Source organism: Bos grunniens, chromosome 10 (genome assembly GCF_055505025.1).
Source record: "Bos grunniens cultivar Pamir isolate PY7600 chromosome 10, Bosgru_T2T1.0, whole genome shotgun sequence".
Classification (NCBI taxonomy): domain Eukaryota; kingdom Metazoa; phylum Chordata; class Mammalia; order Artiodactyla; family Bovidae; genus Bos; species Bos grunniens.
The window spans coordinates 100,378,753-100,394,667 of NC_141174.1; the positions used below are offsets into that span (position 1 = coordinate 100,378,753).

The 15,915-nt window shown below is 44.4% G+C and overlaps 1 protein-coding gene, 2 long non-coding RNA genes and 1 other non-coding gene across 15 annotated transcripts in view; 2 read left to right on the forward strand and 2 right to left on the reverse strand.

Annotated features, from left to right (window-relative positions):
• LOC147365493 (uncharacterized) overlaps positions 1–8,604 on the reverse strand; it is a 318,067-nt gene extending 309,463 nt beyond the window's left edge. Inside the window, exon 1 of one of the 2 annotated variants that reach the window (XR_015135598.1) lies at positions 8,275–8,604. This is a non-coding gene — a long non-coding RNA (uncharacterized LOC147365493). Of the gene's footprint in view, positions 1–8,269 lie in introns of both variants that reach the window. The other variant, XR_015135597.1, reaches the window with a different exon arrangement.
• A 45-nt stretch (positions 8,605–8,649) lies between these two features.
• Positions 8,650–10,294, forward strand: LOC147365495 (uncharacterized). The gene is made up of 3 exons (XR_015135596.1): positions 8,650–9,172; positions 9,679–9,755; positions 10,139–10,294. It is a non-coding gene; the product is annotated as an uncharacterized LOC147365495 (long non-coding RNA).
• Positions 9,463–9,599, forward strand: LOC147365496 (small nucleolar RNA SNORA13). The gene has a single exon (XR_015135676.1). It is a non-coding gene; the product is annotated as a small nucleolar RNA SNORA13 (small nucleolar RNA).
• Positions 10,295–11,563: 1,269 nt separating the features above from the next.
• The window catches only part of EPB41L4A (erythrocyte membrane protein band 4.1 like 4A), a 293,459-nt gene continuing 289,107 nt past the window's right edge, over positions 11,564–15,915 (reverse strand). For all 11 annotated transcript variants that reach the window (XM_086323340.1, XM_086323337.1, XM_086323334.1 and 8 more), the window contains one exon: positions 11,564–12,229. In XM_086323340.1, the coding sequence (XP_086179466.1) occupies positions 12,101–12,229 (129 nt within the window). In that variant the 3' untranslated portion in view covers positions 11,564–12,100. The remainder of the gene's footprint in view (positions 12,230–15,915) is intronic.

The window sequence follows — 15,915 nt, forward strand, 5'->3', positions numbered from 1 at the left end:
AAGCACCCCAAATGCCCAGCAACACCACACATAAACCTTTTCTAGAGGAACACACCCAAAAGATTACCACAGCTTAGTTTCCAGAGAACATATTCTTACAGTTTAAAAAAAAAAAAAAACCAACCTATAAGAAAACATATAACATATATCAGTGAGTTGAAACAGACAACTTTAATTTCTGACCTTGAGAATATTGAATGAGTGTGTTTATATTTAAATATAAATCTCACATATATTTTTGAGAAATAAAAGGGGGTACATAACAAAGGAACAAAAGATATCATAAGTAACCTACATCTCTGAAAAAGAACCAAAGAGAAATGCTAGAAAAATAATTTCTAATCATTGACATCAGAAACTCAGTCTCAGCATCTGGCTCAAAATGGCAACGTAAGAGGCTCTCTGACCTCACCCTCCCAGAGACACACTGAATCAACAGCTGGACACAAGACAATTTCCTCTGAAGAAAATCCAGAAAACACTAGACTCCTACTTACTGGGAAAATGAGAAAAAACCCACATAAAACCAAGGAGAAGCTGAGAAACAATCTTGCCATAACCCCCAGCCCTGGTGCAGCAACACCTAACTAGGAGGGAACTCAACACCTTCCAGCTTCTCCCTAAGGAGTGAAGGATTGAGACCTCCAATCTGATGCTAACTTTTAAGACCTCCACCTGAGAGACGAGTACCTAAAACATCTAGCTTTGAAAACCAGTAGGACTTGCATCCATGAGCTACACAAGGCCACAGGGCTCTAAAAGACAGTCCCTAAAGGGCTCACACAGACAGCATGGCTAACCCCTCAGGCCCAGCACAGAAGCAGCAGGCTGAAACCTGCCCAGTCTTTCCATAAAAGAGGCCTATTTGCGTATTTTGGTAACAATGATCTGAGGGGTAACTTCTAATTTAACAGATATCCAAGGGCTGACTTCATTTTTACCCCCCTTGCCCTATAATTACTGTTTTTGACATCATATCTCACATCTTTTCGGTTGCGTATCCCTTAACTACTCATTGTGGATTAGATGATTTTACTACTTGTATTTTAACTTCCCTAGGAGGTTTTCACACAGTTGGTTTACTACGTTTATGGTACATTTGCCTTTACCTGTTTTTCCTATTGCAATAATTGTGTTTCTAGTCGTGGACTTCTGTTTTTCCCTTAGAGAAACCCCTTCATCATTTCTTGTAAAGCTGGTTTGGTGGTGCTGAACTCTGTAAGCGTCTGCTTATCCTTGCAATTTTTCATGTCTCCATCAAATGTGAATGTAAGCTTTGCTGGGTAGAGTACTCTTGGTTGTAGATTTTTCCCTTTCATCACTTTAAAATATATTGTGGCACTCCCTTCCGGCCTGCAGAGTCTCTGCTGAAAAGTCATCTAGAGCTTTAGGTGAGTTCCCTTGTATGTAACTTGTTGCTTTTCCCTTGCTGCTTTTAATATCTTCTCTTTATCATTACTTATTGCCATTTTAATAAAAAATGTGTCCTGGTGTAATCGTCTTTAGTTTGATTTTGTTTGGGACTCTCCATGTTTCCTGGATCAACAATTCCAAAAGGCAGCAGAATGGAGGCGAAATGGATACATTCCTCAGAAGGATGACTTAACAAAACTGACTAAAGAAAAAACGTGAATGGTTCAATCATTAAAGAAACTGATTCAGTAGTTTGAAATATATTCCTACAAAGAAAATTCTAGATCCAGATAATTCTTAAAGGGAGGTTTATTTTTTACTTTAAAAAAATTTCTGACTTTATATTAAATTCTTCAGAGTAGACAAAAAGAGGAAAAAGTCTCCAAGTAATTTTATAAAGCCAGTACTGTATAGGCACAGAGAAGGCAATGGCACCCCACTCCAGTACTCTTGCCTGGAAAATCCCATGGACAGAAGAGCCTGGTAGGCTGCAGTCCATGGGGTCGCTAAGAGTCGGACACGACTGAGCGACTTCATTTTCACTTTTCACTTTCATGCCTTGGAGAAGGAAATGGCAACCCACCCCAGTGTTCTTGCCTGGAGAATCCCAGGGACGGGGAGCCTGGTGGGCTGCCGTCTATGGGGTTGCACAGAGTCGGACACGACTGAAGCGACTTAGCAGCAGCAGCAGCAACTGTATAGGCATACTCCACAGAACATTTTCCTGATTAATGTTTTCCCAATAAATTAACTCTTGTATTTAATACTCCAACATCATATAACACATACATCATTCAAAACAACAACAGAGTGAAGTCAGAAAGAGAAACAAATAAATACTGTATATTAACGCATATAGATGGAAGCTAGGTACTGACCAGCCTGTCCACAGGGCAGGAACAGAGAACAGACTTGCCGACACAGCAGGGGAAGGAGCGGGAGGGCCAACCTGCAAGAGGAGCGTGGAAACACAAGCAGCACCGTATGCAGCCCAGGTAGCATCGGGAAGGGCGAAACACAAGGTGCTCAATCCTGTGCTCTGCGACAACCTAGAGGGGTGGTACCGGGGTGCTATGAGGGGCTCAAGAGGGAGGGGCCACAGGTGCGCTTATGGCTGGTTCATGGTGAATGGCAGAAACCAACATCACAACAACATTGTAAAGCAATTACCCTCCAGTTAAAAGTAAATCCTAAAAACTAAAAAACCGACTATTTATATAGAAATATTATATTTAGGACCCCAAAACACATTTTTACCAATAACAACAAAGGTATAGGGAATGCCCTGAGTTGCATTACAAACGCAACTGGAAAAATGTTCCCAGCATCATCTGTCAGCAAATCACAAAGCATACTGAATTTCAGTGAAAGGGATATTCCATATAGACGCCATTGGGGATGGAAGAAGCACTAAAGTACCATACCATCCTCAGTGTGAGTCATTTCCTGCCACATTTCCACACTGCCTTTCATATTTCATATTGCCTTCCCCCTGACCCCAGTTTTGTATTCTGAGAACCAAGAAAGCTGAGGAAATGTTAAAGATTAATGGAGAAAGAAGCAAACCAAGCAGAAAAGTAGTAACAATAAAAGAGATTATGTTAATGCTGACAAAGCAACTATTTGTTCATAACTATATGATTGGGTGATCAGGAAGGGAAGTTATGGATGTTATAGCCTATTGTTACAGTTTTTTATTTAATAGAGCTTTGTTTAATATATTTTAGTTACATTTTATGAAACTAGTTTGGGTTAAGGACAAACTCATTATAATTTTACCATTTAAAACAAAGGAAATAGGCTCCCAGTAAATGTTTTTGCATAGAATATCTGTAATTTGTTCAGAGACAAGTTACTAATATTAAGTAGATATCTAGGAGCTTCCCAGATAGAGCAATGGTAAAGAATCCACCAGCCAAGGCAAGAGTCAAGGATTCGATCCCTGGCTTGGGAAAATCCCCTGGCGTAGGAAAGGGCAACCTGCCCCAGCAGTCTTGCCTGGGAAATTCTATGGACAAAGGAGACTGGTGGGCTACAGCCCATGGGACCGGGAGACTCGGACACGGCTGAGCCACCGAGCACAAGGACAAGAAGAACTATTGTGTGAGTGAGTGAAGCCGTTCAGTCGTGCCCGACTCTTGGCGACCCCACGGACTGTAGCCTACCAGGCCCCTCAGTCCATGGAATTTTCCAGGCAAGAGTACTGCAGTGGGTTGCCATTTCCTCCTCCAAGGGATCTTCCCGACCCAGGGATTGAACCCGGGACTCCCACATTGCAGGCAGACGCTTTACTGTCTGAGCCACCAGGGAAGCCCCAAACTATCTGTATAATTCTAGCCAAAACTATCAAAGGGGCTTTCCTGGTGGTCCAGTGGTTAAGAATCTGCCTTGCATTACAGGAAACACCAGTTCAACCCCTGGTCTGGGAAGATCCCACATGACACAGAGCAACTAAACCCCGGTGCCACAACCACTGAAGCCTGTAAACCTAGAGCCTGTGCTCTGCAACGGAAGCCACCGCAGTAAGGAGCCCGAGCACCACAGCTCCAGGGCAGCCCCTGCTTGTCGCTACTAGAGAAATGCCCGCTCACAGCAGCCAAGACCCGGCACAGCCAAAAATAAATGCACAAATGTCTAAACACATAGATAAAAAAAACTATCGAAGACAGTATGAGAAAGATAAACACAATCCCCTCTTGTCCATAAATATAAATGCAGTAATTCTAAACAGAACAGTTTTTGAAATGACAAGTTTGGTTTCTCCCAGAAATGTAAGGCTGGTTCAACATTAGCAAATGTATTCACGCAATTCACCTCATTAACACACTATAAGAAAAAACCTTGTGTTCATCTCAATAGAGGCAGAAAAAAAAACCATTTAATAAAATTTAACATCCACTCATGATATATTAAAAAAAACTATTAGCAAACTAAAAATAGGACACTTCTCTAACCCAATCAACGATAAAATGCATTAAAATGTCATACATGTTGTACATACATGCTGAAACTTTACGGGCATTCTCTTAAAGCTGGGAACAAGACAAGGATGTCTATTATCATTCTATTCAACAATATCCTACATGTCCCAGTTTGGGCATGCACACACACACAGTATAAGTAGAAAGGAAAAACACTTTCATAGATAATATGATTGTTTAAAGAGAAAATCCAAGAAAATCACAAATGACTTTAAATTGAGTATTCAAATTATTTAATATCTATTGGATTTTATATCAGATCCCTAACTCCCAACATAAAGAAAATGTCAGTCCTATGGATTAAGCACTTCACAATGAAATGTGCATAGCTTATCTGCAAAATTTTACTGTGTCCCTGATGAGAAAATTGAAGCAGGACGAGGAGCAGGGGAAGAAAAGCAGCCCACTTCTCCCTCTCCACCCTTACAGGGTTTATTAGTTTTCTCTTGCCACCATAACAAATTAACACAAATTTAGCAGCTTCAAACAACACAAATCTATGATCACAGCTCTGTAGGTAGGAAGTCTGGCATGAGTTTCAGTGGACTAAAGTCAAGGCATCAGCACGGCTGTGTTCTTTTCTGGAGACTCCAGGGGAGAATCTGCTTTCGTGCACACTCAGGTGGTTGGCAGATTCGGTGCACACAGCTGTAGACAGGACGTCCGTGTTTGCTTACTGGCTGTCAGAGGAGGGCCGTTCCCAGATTCTAGATGCTGTCCATCCAAAGATCTTCCCCGTCCATCTTCAAAGCTAGCAACGGAAGGTTGAGTCCTTCTCCTGCCTTCTCTTCTGCCACATCTCTCTGACTTTTTTTCTCTGCGTTTTTTATCTTCTCATTGCGCGGTCCCTCATATTAATCACATCTGCAAAGCCCCCTTTTTACTACATAATGGAACATATTCACGGGTTCTGGGAATTAGGATGTGGACACCTTTGAGGGACCATTATTCTGCCTACCAATCAGAACAAGGAAACTGGGTTTGTTCCACGCTTGCATTAACACTGTAGGTAGCTTGTACATCTTTCCATACCAACAGCATAGGAACTACCCCCTAACTTTTTCTCACGTCCTTTCTGCTTGCGTTGGCTGAATTATCAAGCCTTCCTTCCTAGGCTATGTGAGGTCGAAGCAGACGGGAAGATGAAGAATTTCAAATGAATTTCCTGACACTTAACATTAATCCAGTAATTGAAACAAATGCCTTCTATTCTTGAACCATCCAGAGTTTAGGGATGATTTACAAGGGGCGGATGAGAAAGAATGAGGTGGAAACAAAATGTCAAGATGTTAAAAGAAAAATAGCAGCATAGTACCCCCCTTCCTTAAGACGTCAACCCAAGAAGTTTCCATACTTGGGATGGCAGTAAACAAGGAGAGTATAGCTCATCAGAGTCCTTAATTGGGTGTCACTATGTACTGTACAGTGTTAACTGATGCAACAAACCTTGCTTAAATCTTTAATCTATGTGGTCCATGGCAACCTCTGGGACACAGTGAAGGACAGGGACGCCTGGCATGCTGCAGCCCCTAGGGCCGCAGAGTCGGACACAACTTAGCGGCTGAACGACAACAATGTGGCACGTGGAATTCCCAGGTGGTGCAGCGGCCAAGCGTCTGCCTGCCAGTGCAGGAGACACAAGAGACGCGGGTTCAATCCCTGAGTCAGGAAGACCCCCTTGAGGAGGAAATGGCAACCCGCTCCAGAATTCTTGCCTGGACAATTTCATAGACAGAGGAGCCTGGTGAGCTACAGTCCATAGGATCACAAAGAGTCGGATATGACTGAGCAACGGAGCAGGCACACATGCACCCATGTGGTACACAGGTAAAGGTATTATCCTATAAGATAGAACCCTGGGCTTAGAGACGTGGTCACTTACCCAAAAGCACAAAAGTCAAAGAAAGAAAGAAAGTCAAGTCGCTTAGTTGTGTCTGACTCTTTGCAACCCCATGGACTGTAGCCCGCCAGACTCCTCCGTCCATGGGATTTTCCAAGCAAGAACACTGCAGTGGGTTCCCATTTCTTCCTCCGGGGGAATCTTCCTGACGCAGGGATTGAACCTGGGTCTCCCTCTACTGCAGGTAGACTCTTCAACGTCTGCCCACCAGGGAAGCCAAAAGTCAAAGAGCTGGATAGGAACTTGGGTCAGCTGGCTCCTCCAGCCAAAAGAAATATCTTCTCACTGACTCTCCCGAGCAAGAAGGCAAGATTGAAAGTTGCCATAATCCCCAAACTGTACCCTTCAGAGTCTTCAAATAACACTCTTTGAGGAGACCTTCTCCTTCTCCAAACTTTCTCTCCCCAGATGTTACAGAGACTTCCTAATGAAGGTCTTAGATTTATTTACCTTTTCATGGTCATTACACATTTACTTCTGTATGGTCCCTGCCCCTTTGTCCCAATGGTGATGTTATCATTCAGGCCAGTCCTTGTGGGATGACCACTGGACTACAGGCATTAAATTACCTTTTCTTTTCTTCTTCCTTCCTTTCCTTCTTCTCTTTCCTCTTTCTCTGTTTCTTTTTTTTTTTTCTTTTCTCACTTCTTCTATCTTCTCTCTTTCCCTTTCATTCCTTCCTTCCTTCCCTCCCTCCCTTCTCTCTTTCTTCATGCAGAAGCTTCAAAGAAACAAAGAAAGGTGCTGGGCTGAAGTCTCTGGTGCTTCTCTACTAGGACTTGGGGGTGCAAGGAAACCACACAGTCCAAATCACTACAGTTTCCATCCCTCCCATAAGTTATGGTGATCCGCAAGAAACCAATGAACCACCTCTACTTTCTTTCAGTGCTAAAAATCAATTTTAAAATTTCAGCATAAAATCCCAACCCCTTACCACAGGTAAAATCCCTATATGATTTGTTCCCGCCTGTCTCTCCCGCCGCATCTGATGCCAGCCTGCACTCCTCTGGCGGCTCCAGCCACGCTGACCAGGGCCTGCTTCTGAGCACCAGAAACGTGACTCATCTGAATTGAAATGTACTAGAAATAAATACACTGGATTTCGAAGACTTCATAGGAATAAAAGAATGCAATGTATATCATTAATAATTGTATAGTAACTACATGTTTAAATGATAATACTTACCACAGTTTGCAACTCAGAATTTAACTTGTTCCTTTTTTTTTAACTTAAAAAAGGTTTTATTGAGATATAATTGACATCATACAATGCACCCATTTAAAGTATATGATTCAATGGTTTTTAGACATATTCACAGATATATGCAACCATCACCATTTAGAACATTTTCATCTCAAAAGAAACCCCATATCTTTAAGCTGTCACCTCCCTAGCCATCCATTCCCACTCCCCCAGTTCTATGCTGCTGCTGCTGCTAAGTGGCATCAGTCGTGTCCGACTCTGTGCGACCCTGTAGACGGAAGCCCACCAGGCTCCTCTGTCCCTGGGATTCTCCAGGCAAGAATACTGGAGTGGGTTGCCATTTCCTTCTCCAATGCATGCATGCATGCATGCTAAGTCACTTCAGTCGTGTCCGACTCTGTGCGACCCCATAGACGGCAGCCCACCAGGCTCCTCTGTCCCTGGGATTCTCCAGGCAAGAACACTGGAGTGGGTTGCCGTTTCCTTCTCCTAACTTGTTCCTTTTAACGTGCATTTCGAAAACTTAAGACATTCGTGGTTCGCACTCGATTCCTACCGGACTGCGCGGCCCTATCACGTTTTCGCCTCCTTTGTTTCCGTCTTGGCACTTACACTGATGAACTTACGGGGTGCACGTTACCTGTTTCGTATCTTTCTCACAGAAACAGAATGTAAGACAGGAACTCTGTCTCATTCACACCTGGTTCTCAGGCATTTAGAATAGAGCATGAAGCACAGTATATACTCAATAAATATTTCTGGATTAATGACCTTACTCTTCCTCAGCTGGAGACGGTGAGCTCTGTCTCTCCTCCTCAGAACACGAGGTCTCCGGTCCTCTGGACTACACCCGCAGCTCAGCGCTGACCGTGTGCTCTTGACACTGGGAGGAGGGGTGGTTGAGTATCCACAATGGGAAAAAACCTCCCCTCCCGCATAAAGAACTGCTCGCTGGGCTCCACCGGCCGGCGCTGGGAGTGAGAAGCCGCGCCCTCACAACTCTGCCCGTGCCGCCCCGCCCCTCTGCCAATCACTGGGCAATTCGCCCTCCGGCCACACGGCGGCGTCTGGCGAGGGCGCGCGAATGTCGATGGTGCAGTCCGTCCTCCCCGCACCCCTCTAGCAATGGGTCGTTCCAGTCGTAGAAAAGCATTGTGGGAAGACGGCGCGTCCTTTCTGGCCTCGGCTCTCGGTGGGGGATGCTCGTTTGCTAGAGGTTCGGATGGCTCGGGTCGCCCCGGAGCCAGCCCTCTGAGGGCCCGGGCGCCGGGCAGGACCCTGCGGCCTGCCTGAGTCTTGGGAGGCTGCTGCCGCAACCGGGCCGGGCAAGATGCTCCCAGCACCTGAACGCGTGGAGGGCAGCGGCCTGCTTTGGCCTCCGCCACGTTGTTGAGACCTCAGGAGGCCCCAAGCGGCCCCGAGTCTGTTTTTCCATGCCAGGAGACGCGGCGATGGGGGCGGGGGCTTCTGACTTCATCGACTGTGTGTCAGGGAATTTCTAATGAGGGAATTTTGTGCGTGTGAAACGGAAAGGCTTCACCGTGTAACAGTACGTATGCCGACCATGTCGTGGTGTGAAATCAGGTCAACGCGAGAGTGCCATTTCAGGTGTAGATGTTGATAACTATGTCGTGGTGCGGAATTTGGCGGAAATGAGTATCACCATCCGTGCAGGTGAGTTTTCATGTTCTTACAGAAAGGACCAGTTGCCTCGAGATTTTAATATTTTAGCCATCTAGTAGAGTAATTAAGCGTTCTTTACCCAGTTGGATTCTGAGTTGTAGAAGAAAATGTAGAACTGGGCTTAGTTATCCTCAGAACAGTGAATCTCCGCCCGTTGTCAGGGTTAGCACCTCGGCGCCACGCAGTATTGCTTACGCTGTGTTCTTACCGCCTTTGTGTTGCCCATTCCTTACGCGGTGTTACCGCCTTTGTGTTGCCCATTCCTTAAGCGGTGTTCTTACCGCCTTTGTGTTGCCCATTCACTTTTGGAAACTAGTGGATGTGGTGTCAAAAAAGGCGAACACAAAACACTTTCGCAGCTTTTTTTCCTGCCCTTGTATTTGATGTCTTTGGTGTAGGAGCTGCGTAAGTAACATACACTCATTATTTACACATGTAGTTTTGATTCTGCAAAGTCAAGTGTACCTTTCTCTTAACCGGTTTTAATTTTTGTTCAGGTGAAAGATGGACGCTGGAAGCATAGACTGCTGCCAACTGAATACTTAACTATCTGGAAGCGTGAAGATGACCTAAGGTAGGGTGATAGTTTTGAATTATTGATAGTTGTCATAACAGCAGTTATCAGTAACGTGAATTTTATCTTTCTAGATCGGGGGTCCTTCTCTGGTGGTTATTAGTTTATAATTGTTAATAGTTCATTAATATTAGTACTGCTGTAAACGGATTATTAACTGCAAATGGGATACCCTCATCCCATTTATCATGAAATATTCACATGATTTTATGCGTAGTAGCTAAAATTTTAAAAACCACTTGGCCAGATCTCAAGCATGTTTTATGTTGATGTATGAAGTCCAGAAGTGCATGACTTAATCCAGGAAAGACGAATGTACTGAGTTTATAAGTCTTGAAGTAAATGTTCACTTGTCAAGTTGAGCGTCTTATTTTTTCTTTTAGGCTGTCCTTGGTGAGGAATTTGACAACTTGATCTTCAGGAGCTGCTTAGAGTATTTAAAATTTCCAGGATTGCTTAAAAAAAGAAGTGCTTTTGGACAGCCCATAAATGTACATATACAACAGTGGGACTGTAAATAAAATAATGTGCTTCTTGGAGGTTTGTTTGTGTGTTATAATTTAACTGCTAGAACACAGCATTCTTTCACTGAAAGATCAAAAGGGGGCAGATCACTTAAGGCTCTGTTTAAAGCAAGGGAAAGCCATGATGGAAATGTACATTTGCAAGAAAAGCAGTGCTGTGGGCCAACTGGAGGCTTCTCCTGTATGCCATATTCTGTCTATGCCAGAGCTGACCACCTTGGACAAGGGTGGTGTAAAGTTAGGGAAGAGATAGTTAAAACTATAGCAGCCAGGAGTTAGTAATGAAGGATATGTCCGTAATGATTGCTAGGTGTGTGGTCTTCTACATTCACAGATGAGCTGGGGGAGCAGCTTTTTGAGCTAGTCTATTTGAATTGCCTTAGAAATCTAAGTGACTCCTTGATACTACACTGGTCTGTAGTCTGAAGGAAAATGAAAGTCGCTCACTCTTGTCCCAGCTCTTTGTGACCCCATGGCGTATACAGTTCATGAAATTCTCCAGGCCAGAATATTCGAATGAGTAGCCTTTCCCTCCTCCAGCAGATCTTCCCAACCCAGGAATCAAACTTGGGTCTCCCACATTGTAGGAGACTGAGCCACCAGGGAAGTCTGTAGTCTAAGCTATGTGAATAAAACTTGGCCACAGGAATAAGTGTGATCCATGAGGGTCTAGATTTAAGAGACTCAATTACTGATGATGTAGAATAGGGGGAGCTGGCAAGGACAGAATGGCAGGAGCAATGGGAAATGCATGAAAGTAAAAATACTGCAGTATAGCTGGAAAGTTAACCTTGGGATGTGGTGACATGAGGGTAATGTCTGCTTTAGTGGAACAGTGGGGAAGAATCCATATTTGAGATGGGTTGAGATAGCACATTAGGAGATTAGTTGAGCACACTGGTAACTGGAGAAGGGTCTGGTGGTGAGATCTGGCTGTCTTTAGATGGCAGTCTAGCTGACAGGAAGAGGCTGAATACATGAGGCAGCAGGGATGAGAAGGCTGAGGGAGCTGGGCTCCAGAGCATAGGTAGAGAGACAGGAAAAAAGGAAGGACGTGGGTTGATGGCAGCCATGAGGAGGTTTGTATCAGGGGAAGATGAAAGATCCTATAGGACTATGTCTTCCCTGTAGACTGCAGTCATCTGCCAAGAGGAAAGGTCTGAAGTAGTGTTTTGGAAGAGTTAGCCAGGCAGACCTTTCAGGTTGAAGGTCATGAATTTATAAGCTGAGGTCAAGTGAAATCCGCACATAACTTCTGACAGCACAAGACAAGGACACTAGGAATTAAAAGCAGCACTTTTTTTTAACATTTGCAAATAACCAGTGAAACTTAATGCCACAAAATACAGTATTACAAAGAACATTAATGTGAATAAAAATATCTGCAGTGTGAAAGTGATCCCTCAGCCATGCATTTCTACACAGGCCAGAGATCTACCCAGAGTCAGGAAGAACCTTTTCATCTCCCTTAGTGCACTGCTGCATAGCTACCTGGCCACAGTCCAGGATTCCAGAACTTTGATCTGAAGCCTCTGGTCTTGATGGTGGCAGACAAGACACTTGGGAGTTTCCAGGAAGGTAAACATGGCATCAAATGAAAAAGGTTTTATAAGACCACCATCTTTCCAGTTACCAAATAAAAAGGCCCTTAGGCACAAATAAACTGTAATTAAACTTTTAAAAGATGCAATAGACTCCATTATTTTCTTCTGAAGAAACACTTCTGCAGGTCCAAGATATTTCAATAATTATAATTCACAGTTTCAAAGTAAAGGTGGCACACATACCCTTCCCACCCCCATCCCAAGCCCTTCACTGGGATTAAGTCTCTATCTTGAGGCGTGAAGCTTGGATAGTTTTTATTGTTTTTGCTGTGTGTTTTCCAGCCATGTTGCTTGTAGATGTCTGAGATTTTTCTTCAATCAGGCTATCTTTAGACCCGTTTCTTCTCTGGAAAACAATATTTGAAAAAAGAGAATGTAAGATTCAGAGAAGAAACTACAGCCAAGTAAATTTTATTAACACATTAGAAATAACTAAGACACCAAGTTATATTTAGGAAAAGTGTGTGATACCAGGCTGTACAAATACTCCCTTTATTTAAGTAATTATGATAAACGTGTTTAAATCTTAAAAAGTTATATGTGCATAACAAATTTTAAGAAAGTATCTCAATCCATTTCCCCAATTAAGTGTCATTTCTACTGAGAGGCTAACCCAGCCTCTCGGGCCTCTCTTCAGAGGAGGGGCAGAGAGATGAAGAGAAAGGGGAGTTTGGGATAATTTTTAATCTTCCCTGATTATATTTTCAGTAGTCACTGAAGAAACCCCTCCAACACAATGCTCTGGGTGTCCTCCCTGAGGGCTGGAGCTCCCTGGCGGCTGGGGTGGGGGGCCCTCGAAGCGGGGGCCCCTCACGGAGAAGCGGGAGTTAAGACCCAGGGCCTGAGCGCCACACAGGGCTGCCGCTCGAGGCTCTCGTGCGCCTCCCACAGCCGCTGCGGAGGCCCTGGGAAACAGGAGAGGTGCTGCCACAGCGCCCCCTGCCTAACAAGCCTGCCTGCTCGTGCCTTTGCTGCTGCTGCTAAGTCGCGCAGTCGTGTCCGACTTGTGCAACCCCATAGACAGCAGCCCACCAGGCTCCCCCGTCCCTGGGATTCTCCAGGCAAGAATACTGGAGTGGGTTGCCATTTCCTTCTCCAATGCATGAAAGTGAAAAGTGAAAGTGAAGTCACTCAGTCGTGTCCGACTCTTAGCGACCCCATGGACTGCAGCCTTCCAGGCCCCTCCGTCCATGGGATTCTCCAGGCAAGAGTACTGCAGTGGGTTGCCATTGCCTTCTCCACTACAGATGGCCTAACCTGTCAGTAGATCTGGGCTAAAGAAGCATATTTACTTCCCCAAAAGTATCTCCCCACACATAATGATTTACACTCCAGAATTCTATTATTCTGGGATTTCTCTGGACTGAAGCCACCCTCTAAAAAAGTTGTCTTTTATCTGTTGTGAGACTGGCTTAATTTTACTCATATTCAAAGAAGCACTGATGGAACGATTTTGCTGAGCATAGGGAGTACAAATCAAGCTAATTTTGGAGTCAAACACCTGTTTGGGATAGAAGATTTTTAGTTAACCAGAGGCGTAGGAGGAGGATACCAGAGCATGAGAGTCAGGGCAAGGGAATATAGCGTTAAGACAGCAGAAGAATCACTACCGTTTAAGTTTGTTAAGCGTTGAACCTCTCTCTTCTGCCTGCAAACCTTAAGGGAAATGAATCCAAGTCCCAAATCCATCCCACTTTAACCAGCCTTCTGCATAAAAAAGTGAGATGAGATGCAGGCGGGCCAGGCCACTGGCAGAACTCTGGCATCACCGTGGAACTTAGGAAATGCAACTTTCCCACTTGCCCATCTCACTTGCATCCTTTTTCCACATGGCAACCAGATCAGCAGTTTCCTTTTGGCACAAAGAATAATACAGAACAAAATCCAAACAAACTCTTTTCCCACGGCATCTAAGGCTCTGCATTATCTGCCCTCCTTCCCCTTCACTGTGCTCAGACCTCAAACACCCAGGCCTTGCCAGCCTCAGCATTTTTTTTACCATGCTCTTCCTTCTGCTTCCGTCAGCCTTTCACGAGTACTCACATAGTTGGCTCCTTCTCACCTGCGAGTTTCAGTTTTCCAGGTTACTTTCTGAGATGGCCTTTGCCATATCTAAAGTGAAGTCACCTATTTTCTAACTCAGGCCTTTGTTTCTTCACAATGCTTACCTAGTTTCTGGTTTTGTTTCACCTGTCTACTGTTATGTGTCAAGGCAAGAGTCACCATCTTCTGTCAAGGGCGAGTCATAGACTCCGCCCGTCTCTAGTGCATACTGTTTTTCCCTGCCTGCAAGCAACCCTTTAAAAGCAAAAGCAGTTAGCTCCTGGACTATACAGAAGCAGGCTGCAAACTAAATTTATCCTATGGGCTGTAGTTTGCTGACTGCTCCAGTGAGTGCCTTGTCATTCCTTAGAGGTGCTCACTAGATAGTTATTGAATTCAGAATCAAAGGTGTCCCAGAGACAAGCTTAGATTCAGTGCCATTGATCAGAAGATGCATGTGAGTTGTTCCTGTGTGCAGCAAAGTGATAGCTATTCTTTCAACATTTCATGTAAGTTTTTTGAGATTCCTAAGTGGTGATTGGGGGCTTCCCTTATAGTTCAGTTGGTGAAGAATCCACCTGTAATGCAGGAGACCCCGGTTTGATTCCTGGGTCAGGAAGATCCGCTAGAGAAGGGATTAGTTATCCATTTCAGTATTCTTGGGCTTCCCTTGTGGCTCAGCTGGTAAAGAATCTGCCTGCAATGTGGGAGACCTGGGTTTGATCCCTGGGTTGGGAAGATCCCCTGGAGAAGGGAAAGGCTACCCACTCCAGTATTCTGGCCTGGAGAATTCCATGGACTGTATAGGCCATGGGGTTGCAAAGAGTCAGACACGAATGAGTGACTTAGAGAGCCTAGTTGGAAAAGCAGAAATACAATGAAATTCTCATTTGTATTGAAGCCAACTTAAATTTAAGACCAAAAAAAAAAAAAAAAAGAGCTCTGAAAAATAATAATGCTTATTAATCCTCCAAGCAACCTCAAGAAGTAATTATTATCCACATTCCAAAGAAATTTAGTTTAGAAGTTTAACAACCTTCAAAGCCATACATGTGGTGTGTGGAGAGAGACAGAGAGACGCCAGTGCACGTCCTGTCTGAAGGCAAAGTCTAAACTACTAGTCGTGAATGTAGTTTTTTTAAATTGCTATTGACTTAAATTGTTTGGACAACCTATTAGCTCTCCCAGATTAATCAAAAATTATGCAGATTTTAGTGGAAGCTGTGGTTAACCACGCAGATCTCTATTCCAGACTGAGGCAGTCATTCCCCAGCAGCTTGAAGAGACAGCTGCCATACAGCTCAAAACTGAGCCCCACCCTGGGCTGAGGAGGCCACCTCATCCATGGTCAGGACCCCCTCCTAGGGCACCCTTTATCCAGTCACTTGCTACATGGTGAGTGTTTAAGGTCCAGCCCCCTCATATGCAGGTGGGAGGAATCAGAAGGGCCATCTTGGCTCCAGAACTCCCCATGGGACCATCTGATGCCTTTACTGGGGCTTGTATCATTCAATTCAACTCTTGCCTATCTTTTACACCCCAACAAGTATTGATCCTAAAAGCACTTTCCAATAAACTTCCCCCATGCAAACCTCCATTACAGAATCTCTTCCTAGGGAACCTAACCTAAATTGGCACAGGCTTTTTCTGTCCTTGCTCAGTTCAGTTCAGTTCAATTCAATCGCTCAGTCATCTCTGACTCTTTGCGACCCCATGGACTGCAGCACGCCAGGCTCTTCTGTCCATCACCACAACTCCCGGAGTTTACCCAAACTCATGTCCATCGAGTCGGTGATGCCATCCAACCATCTCATCCTCTGTTGTCCCCTTCTCCTCCCGCCTTCAATCTTTCCTACTCCAACACCACAGTTCAAAAGCATCAATTCTTCGGCGCTCAGCTTTCTTTATAGTCCAACTCTCACATCCATACGTGACTACTGGAAAAACCATACCTTTGACTAGACAGACCTTTACTGGCAAAGTAACGTC